At 41.0% G+C, this 9,274-nt stretch overlaps 1 protein-coding gene across 6 annotated transcripts in view; it reads left to right on the top strand.

The window, feature by feature from the left end:
• AXDND1 (axonemal dynein light chain domain containing 1) overlaps positions 1 to 8,640 on the top strand; it is an 89,425-nt gene extending 80,785 nt beyond the window's left edge. For all 6 annotated transcript variants that reach the window (XR_011996356.1, XM_072733127.1, XM_072733126.1 and 3 more), the window contains 3 exons: positions 3,864 to 3,946; positions 4,857 to 5,107; positions 8,371 to 8,640. Coding sequence is in view for 5 of the 6 variants with exons in the window: in XM_072733127.1 (XP_072589228.1) it covers positions 3,864 to 3,946; positions 4,857 to 5,107; positions 8,371 to 8,450 (414 nt within the window). In the remaining variant the exon portion in view is untranslated. The remainder of the gene's footprint in view (positions 1 to 3,863; positions 3,947 to 4,856; positions 5,108 to 8,370) is intronic.
• Positions 8,641 to 9,274: the final 634 nt, after the last annotated feature.

Here is a 9,274-nt window from a genome sequence, read left to right on the forward strand (position 1 = left end):
GACGATGTGGCCCAGGAAGTCTGTCTCTAGGCTTTGGAAATTTGCTAATGCTGTGTCATGACTGAGGATGGAACTGTTTACATTCTCATTGACTGTAAGGTCCACAGAATGGACAAATGTGCCAGCCGGATGTATAACTACTTGCGAGTTCCCGGAGGGAAAGAAGAATCACATCCATCCTATGGGTGGTGGCTTGAACACTCACAGCAGAAAGGGATCACCAGGTGGTCACACCGAAAGGGCCCAATCGTACTAGGCCAGGAGAGACAAGGTTGATATTTGGGGATGCTGGTACCCAGAGGATGAAGATTCCTTTAACTGGCTTGTGAGGTCAGAGATGGGCAGATGTGGAGCTGGGGAAGGGCTGTCTTGATTTGGACAGTGCTGAGGGCTAGTAGGAGCTGGTGGGGCCTATGCTCTTTGTCCTTGTCATTCACAAAAAGACTGGGGCTCCCTGAGGGTGCTTGTGAGGTTTCAAAACTTCTATTGTAAGTTTTACCTGTACTTTTGTTTGCTAGTTTCTCCCCTTTATTTATCTCTTCTTTGGACAGACAGCTTCTTATGTTCCTGAGAACATAAATAACCATGTCACAGGGATACAGGTCCAAGGCTCCAGTCCTATCAGGCAGCTGCATGCTCTCTTGCTGGCCTAAAAACACAACTCTCTGGAAGCAGTACATTTGATTAACCCTGGGGAAGGAAAGAAAACAGGAAGGGATCGGGAAGCAGAAAGCCTGCAGTATGCAAGTATAACTTGTCACACCCCTGGGAAGTGAGTTGTAAAACTGCAGAGCCTGAGAAGTTAGAGGGGTCCCAGGTTTCTGGTGAGGAGTAGCTCCAGACCGCTAGAAAGCTCGGGGCCTGAGCAGGGAGAATTCTAGTTACTCTTCATATCCTGTCCTGCAGATGATTCTGATACAGGGTCTTCTGGGGGCTGAGATATATGAGTGACACCACTCAGCAGGAGTGGTGGGAAATCACCATCAGCTAGGGCAGACTGATAGCCTGGCCTCTTAAGCTTGGGCCTCATTGATACCATCACCTGATGCCCTAGTGTCCACCCTAATGGGGCTGCACCATTCAGGATCCCAAACACTCCTCAGTTACCTGGGAGTTAGGGCTTTGTAGGAATTCCTGATGATTGTACTCAAAGTGGGCTTGATGTATATAACATGGCGGTATGCCTGATTCACTGTGAACCCAGGTCCTGTTGGGCAGCACTGACTTTGCCGCTGCCCTTCCTGAGAGAAGGCCACTCTGCCTTCAGATGCAGCCCAGTTCAATCAGTTCTGGAAACTTGTGGCCCAGTACTGCTGGTGGCCCTCTCTGAATCACAATCATTCCAGCATTGTTCTTGCAGGACCAGCAGCCAGAATTGTTTAACATCTCATCTGGCTGGAGGAGATAGGGGATGATTAAACCCATCAGCTCTCCCCAAGGCTACCAGAAATGCCCAGAGTTACATGGGCCCCCGTGCGCTGCTGCTTGCCTGCATGAGTACGGTTGCCTACAGCTCTGCTGCCCCTTCTGGCTCATCGTCACATCATAGATTCTAGCTGTCTATTAAAGAGATATAAGTGTATAAGGGAGATAGAAGATTTTGCTGGATCACCTGTGGACTCCCAAGGAAGGATGAACAGAGGCCAGACCTGGGGGAATCTACTATTTTTAACATAAGATTAGACATTCTGCCCTTCCTTCTGTTATTGGGCTGAAGGTAGCCCTTAGAGGTCTTTGTTTCCCTCTCACAGTATCGTGTATACCAGAACAGCGACTAATTTACTTATTTTATTTTATTTATTTATTTATTTATTTATTTTAATTTACCTATTTTAAAACAGCAACTGGGAAGGGACCTTGGAATTGGTGGTTCTAGAAAATATGTCCAAAGCTTATGGGGCACTATGTCAGTGCTGGGAGTTGGATGCCACAGAGCTCGGCCTGGAGCCAGAGCCTCCTTAAGATAGTTCCAACCTAGAGGTACTGTCCAGTTGAGAGCCGATCAGTAGAGCCAAGCCTGAGGAAGACCAAGTCAGAAGGGCCAAGGACAGAATTGGAGTCAGAGACCAAGCGCAAAGCTACAGCAGATTGGCACGAACAAGGAAGGTCCAATGCCATGAGGCCTGTGTTAACTACTAATAGCCAGCCCACTGTTAACTGGAAGTCTTACAGATAACATAAGCAGTCAATCAACACATGTTTTGTATGTTGTTTGTATTATGTACCATATTCTTACAACACAATAAGCTAGAAGAAAGGATATGTTATTAAGAAAATTATAAGGAAAAAAAAGAAAATTATAAGGAAGAGAAAATATGTTTATAGCCCTGGACTGTAAAATATCCATGTATAAGTAAGCGGACATGTGCAGTTCAGACCCATAGAGTTCAGGGGTACACTATATATCTGTTGAATGAGTGTGGAGAAAGTCTAAAGGCTTAAGTGTACACAGAGTACAGTTCTGATTTACTCTGATTTCTACCTATCAAGTTGTTTCATACAGTTATAAACCTTGTGTGGAATTCCAGTTCTAGAAGCCTCTGCTCTGAAAACTTTTCTTTTGAGTTCAAAGAACAAATAAGTTAGTGGCGTGTGCTGCATAGGCACAGCTGCATCACTTGCTGCTCTTCCAGGCTGGATAATGATCACATTTACTTTCCAGACAAACTCCTCAAGAAACGGCAGCAAAACAGAAAGAGGAGAATAGGTGATGAGGGGGGAAATAAAAGAGTAGAAGAGCAAAGAGTAAAAGTGAACATTTTTTTTTAAAGTGAATATTTTTAACATAGTTTCTTTTCTCTGGTTTTCTTTTAGAAAAAGCTAGCATTGTGCAATGGGATGTGTGGTTGAGAATGAAGAGGCCTAGATGAGGGTTTTGTTTTAACCTGCTAGATCCTTCTGTAAGGATGGCAGGCTGCCTACCCTCTTTGAGCTCCCTTTCCATCAATAATGTGGGGCTTACTTTTTACGTGCCTCAGGCTGGGAAGCATGGATAAATGAGTTTTTAAATACAGTTCTGGGCAAAAAAGGGTTTAAGGGGAGTGGAAGGTCCAGGCTCCCAGTTACAGAATGAATGAGTCATGGGGATGAAAGGAATATAGGGAATATAGCCAATGGCATGTAATAGTGCTGTATGGTGACAGGTAGTAGCTACACTTGTGGTGAGCATAGTATAACGTTTAGATTTGTCCAATCAGCATGTTGTACACCTAAAAATAATGTAACATTGTGTGTCAGCTATACTTCAATTTTTTAAAAAATGCACAGTTCTGGGAAAATGTTATATTTATTTTTAAATATGCTTATAATTTTGGTTTTCTAAATCCTTTCTTTTACCTTCCCTTTATTTTGTTTCATAGAATGTATTTAAAATCAAAATAAATGAAAGAGGTGTTTTTTTTGTCATGTTTTCACTGCCTTGATATTTGTGAAGTTCCCTAAGGAACTGAAAGATCTGATTGGATTTTGCAATGTTATGAGCATAGTGAAGTCAATTATTTTAAGAAAAATATAGTTAATCTCCTTGGTCATTATTTTGATTTATTATAGGAACATGTTTACCCTTCTCTTTTATTTTTAAATCTTTTCTTATTTCTTTTTGTTAATATTGTTTTCCCTGAGTCTTTACAATTCTAGGCAATTTTCTATCCACTTGTAATATGAATAATATGAAAGCTGGTATGCTATGTGCCACAGATAGTCCCTATTCTTTTTTGGTGTTAAGATTGTGCTTAACCATCTACTATATAAATATAGGTAGTAGAAAAAATATTCTGGAAGACTTGGCCTAGAACCTCCTGAAGAAGTAGAGGATTAATTGCTGGGATTCTCAGTTTATTCATCATATACATTTCCTTCGTCAGAGAGAATCAGCTAATCAAGGAACATTGGCCCCAAAGTATCTTGAAGCAATGGCTATAATTGAACGCACACAGGAGAAGTTAATGTGAGTATGAGGCACTACAATGGGAATTACAGAGATTGCTGACTGGGAATTTTGGCTGAGAAATCCTCACTTCTTGGCTTACCTTTGTTTCTTCTGCTTCCCTTATTCTCACTAGTGGGATGAATATCTCCAAATCTTCTGCTGGAGGCAATGCATTCTGCCTTTCTCATAGGAACATCCATCCTCCCCCACAGTAGAGACGGAGGAGGTGAAAGTGTGTATGTGTGCATGTGTGTGCGTGTGTGTGTGTGTGTGTGTGTGTGTGGAGGCGGGGAAGAGGGTGTTAGAAGTGACCTATCCAGTGTGTTTCTAAGAGATGAGCTAGAGACATACATGGAACTGGGAGAAACTACTCTATGCAAGAAAGAATGCTACATAACCCAAAGAGTAGGAAGAGTGATATCGTTAGGATGGTTAAGAATGCTAAGAGAAGAGCATATCCATGTAGATATATAACATGTGCTCTAGGAATCAAGAAGCACATTTCAAACTGGTTTTCTTGATTGTAAAATCTGGTTTTAGAGATGCTGGCAAAGAAGGGACATTCTTGGATTTAGTTTGTTGGATCACATCAATGAAGACAAGCCAAGATTAGCTACTGAAAGGGAGTTCCTTGGCTATTGCTGGAGAATTCCAAATACCCAGAGGTCAGATTTCACTAAGAGATGATAAACATGTTGCATTCTTAAATCATAGCATAACTACCATGCTGAAATTATTATCCAGGGTAGCATCCCAGACCCCAGTTCTTGGCTGAGGATGGATGCTGCTGCTTCCCTTATTTGTACTTTTCAGATGCTGTTAGCTAATTCTACTGCCTCTTCTAGACAATGAGTTTCTATATGTGAAAGATACTTTTTCAAACCTTTTCATTTTGTTGTATTTCTCTGGACTCTATTATCCACATCAGAGAGGTTGAAAACAGAGCCAGACAAGCAGAAGAGAAGTTCGAGGATGCAAATGAGAAACTTCATTATACCCTTATAAGAAATAAAGAACTGGAGAGGGAATTAGAGGATATTTTGATGAGGTCTAAAAAGAAGGAGTCTGAAGGAGAAGTAGAAGAAGAAAATAAAGGAGAAAAAGAAGATGATGAAGAAGAAGGCAATGAAGAAGAAGAAACCAGGCCACTAGAACATTCTCAAAAATCTCTAAAGAAAGGTGAGGTTTGCTTTCTCACTTTTCTTTACTTAGGTTGTATTTATGAAACAAAACATGTTTGGGTAAGAAATATCTTAGAAGAATATTAATATCTTTAATGCTGATTTACTGGTTCATATTTTTCATAGGAATGCACACACATCTAACTACATAACATAATCAACTAACATAAGATACAAATTATACTTCTAAAACTGGCAAAGATTTTTAAAATCAAAAGAATATAATACTGGGCAGAAAGGGCAAACTGCTGGTTTGTTTTACAGATAATACTTGTGGGTGTACAGACATATAACTTTTTCAGAAAATAAGAGTATGTACAAATATCTCTTAAAAGCATGCATATACTTTGACTTTGACCTAATAATTTTACTACTGAGAATCTAGTCCAAGGAAATAATCCTAAGCACAGGAAAAAGATTAATGCACAAAGATGTTCAGTGTATCATTGTATATAATAGAAGCAACCTGCCTCTCCGAACATGGAAGAAAGGTTAAATAAATTATGTTATAGTAATATACTTGAATATTATACTATTATTAAAATGGTTTATAATGACATGGGAAATTCTATTTATTTATTTATTTGAGAGAGAGAGAGAAACAGAGAGAGATAGAAGACATGAGCAGAGGGAGGGGCAGAGGGAGAGAGAAACCGAGCAGACTCCACACTGAGCACAAAATCTGACACAGGGCTCGATTTCAGGACCCTGAGCCAAAACCTAGAGTCACCCAGGCACTCTGGACATTCTTTTTTTTTTTTTAAGATTTTATTTATTTATTCATGAGAGACACAGAGAGAGAGAGAGAGGCAGAGACACAGGCAGAGGGAGAAGCAGGCTCCATGCAGGGAGCCCGATGTGGGACTCGATCCCAGGTCTCCAGGATCACACCCTGGGCTGAAGACGGCGCTAAACCGCTGAGCCACTGGGGCTGCCCAACTCTGGACATTCTTATATTTAAATATCAAATGCAAGAAAACAGTAATATGCCACTTTTTTAAAGCTAGAAAAGAGAGCAGAAGGAAATTGTATCCAAAATATTGATAATCATTGTCTCTGGTTGATGGAGATTTATGGGGAATTTTGACTTTGGTTTTTGGTACTTGTTTGATTTTCTTTCTTTTCTTTTCTTTTCTTTCTTTCTTTCTTTCTTTCTTTCTTTCTTTCTTTCTTTTCTTTCTTTCTTTCTTTCTTTCTTTCTTTCTTTCTTTCTTTCTTTCTTTCTTTTTAAAGATTTTATTTATTCAAGAGAGGCAGAGAGAGAGAGAGAGAGAGGCAGAGACACAGGCAGAGGGAGAAGCAGGCTCCGTGCAGGGAGCCCAATGCGGGACTCGATCCCGGGACTCTGGGATCATGCCCTGAGCCAAAGGCAGATGTTCAACTGCTGTGCCACCCAGGCATTCCCTTGTTTGATTTTGTATGATGAAAATAGTCACTATTATTCTATAGGAAAAGAATTGAACTCTTTATTTTCTTACCTCTAATTAGTGTAATAACCTGCCCTCAAGCAATTCTCAGTATCCCCAGGATTGGAGGACTGTTTTTGATTTTTGCTTTCACCTTCAAACTGTGACCACAGTCTGTTCCCAAGACTACTCCTGGTGCAAGAGATGGTACAGGGAAGATAGCTACTTCTGGTTTTCTCTGTCAGCCCTACCTTCACCTGTATCCCCAGCAAAAGCAGTAGGTTGGCCAGTGCCCCACAGTCTCCCACCCAGATATGGTATATCTGTACTGTCACCATACTGAACTCACTTTCTCTCCTTCTGTTGACTCTCAACTGGTAAAATGCTAATTACTCCAAGTGTGAGAATCCTTTAACTTTAGTTTTAAATAATATGTGAAATAGTTTTCATGGATTAAAAAATTTTCATCTCACACTGTATAATTTTATCCTGTAGTTTGAAAACTAGACTTTTTCCAGATTACAGAAAAATAAATATGCAAACCATGCAAAAGGCCTACATGTTAAACTGGAGAGGTTACCTCAATATGTAATGAGTGACTTTATTTTCATCCATTTCCATAAAGATCTTGGGGGCAAGGTTAAATCCAGAATAAAAAGTATTAATAATTTTAAGTAGAGGGTAACTATGTACAGTTAGTCCGCAACCTATAAACAAACAATTACCTACACAAACATAACCACCCTTCCCCCTCCTTCCAAATACCCCCTCAAAGTCATGGCCAAGGGGCTCAGAGGTTCTGCAAAGCGTAGGAGAATTGGCTCCTAAGCCAAGAATTTCCCACACCATGCAGGAGACCTGAACATTTCCCCCAGAAGATCCATAAGTTGGGCATTCTAGGGTTAGCAGGCAGCTCCTTTGAACAATGCAAACTCTAAAGCAACATGAGACTCATATGGGCATATGCAGCATCATGTTTGTGTGACTTAGAGCATGAGATCACCTTTCTCTTGAGAGTTGTGCAGTGAAGGATGGACAGTAGTATACAGTAAAGGAGGGAGGCTTGTGGATGCTGGGCAAGGGGAAGATCTGGGCAGAGCAGAAGACATATTTATTTTTCTTTTGTATCAGTATTTTTGATAATTAGCAAATCACTGTGCTCTGAGCTGTGAATGAAGACAGGAATTGAGAGGGAAGTTTACAAAGAATAGTGGCTTAGTCTCTGATCTCAGTGAAGCCTATGGTTAGGAGCTAGGAGGAGGGAGATACGTTGAGAGCAAGACAAGGGCATAAATGAGATGACTAAATGTGGGATGGAGGTGGCAGCAGCCAGTGGGAAGCATTCAAAGTGAGAAGCTGGGTGGCATGGAGCAGCCAGGGAGAGCTGGCTTGTTGGCGGGAGGCCTCCTGCACCCATCCTGAAAGTCAGGGTTGAGTAGGGAGTGCACAGGAGAACGGGAGAAGGACCAGGAAACAGAACAGAAGTGCAGGACTGGATGTGGGAGGATTCTGGATACTAGCTCTATTTGAAAAAAAAAATTTTTTCCCACCAAGCTCAAGATATGCATAGAAAGGAAGAAGGAAAAAAATTTTTTTCCTTTTTCTCTATTCTCCTTGACCACCTCTTTTCTAGGACCCAGAACTCAGGTTACTGATTGACCACACCTTACCTTTGGGAAAATGCATTCTGAATCTCAGGAACCAACTTAAGAGTCAATTTGGGGCACATTGCCTGTTTGTGGCTTGGGAGTTACTCAGGCAGAATGGAATTTTGAAAATGCTTTGTAAAGTTAAAAGTCCTTAGTTAATATTAGGTACTGTTACTGCAATCCTCTAATTGTTTTTGTCTTTTCAGAGGGACAGCCCAAGGAGGGTCCTCTCAACCCTAAATCCAGAAGCCGGACTAAATCCAATTATAAGATCAAACTCAAGTAGCATCCTTAGAGTGCTGGGCTTCATCGTGGCTCCCAACATGTGTCTCAATTGGTGGGACTCCCTGTGCAGCAGCTACTGGAAAAGCTACAACATACGACCTAAAAACATTTTCTTTTTAAAAATCACAGTGATGGCTGTAGGACATAAGTGTATTAGCTTATTTCCCAGATTAAAAATAGCTTGTGCAATAGTTTCCTAGCCTTTTCAAGTTATTTCCAAACAGAGGTCTGTGAAAAGTGCCAGTTACTGTCAAGAAACTAGTGCTTTTTGAAGATTGAGTTCTAAAGGAGAGTGGCAAAGGGAAAGCAGTATTTTTTCAATTTAAAAGAGAGGAGCCTAATAATGCTCTTAGGTTTTGGTAGCATTTTCAGATTTCTTATGATTTCAGACATTTTTATGATTTATTTGATTTTTACAATAACCCTACAAAGTAGGTGGAGGAGATACTGTTATCCCCACTTCTCAGAAGTTGAAACTGAGGCCCCAAATGGTTAAAAGAATCCCCAAGGTCACAGAACTGATGGGTGTCAGAGCCTCCTGCTTACTGGATCCTGTGTCTGGATATTTGACAGTGGTGATGGGTCACCAGGGCACTGCTCAGATAGTTTCCTTCACAGGGAAAGGATGGAGGATGTTACTGAAATTTAAGAATGTTGCTGAAGATTCACCCAGAATCTCCATTTTTTGCTTTGATTGCCTTGCTTGTGGCGTTTGTGCTAGGAGAGATCAAGCACTCTGCTCAGCTGTCCAGACAAAGGTGTACTAACCTCACTTCCATGGAGCTGGCCTGACCCTTCAGGAGAGGGTGATGGGTCTCATCACAC

Source organism: Vulpes vulpes, chromosome 13 (genome assembly GCF_048418805.1).
Source record: "Vulpes vulpes isolate BD-2025 chromosome 13, VulVul3, whole genome shotgun sequence".
In the NCBI taxonomy this organism is placed as follows: Eukaryota; Metazoa; Chordata; class Mammalia; order Carnivora; family Canidae; genus Vulpes; species Vulpes vulpes.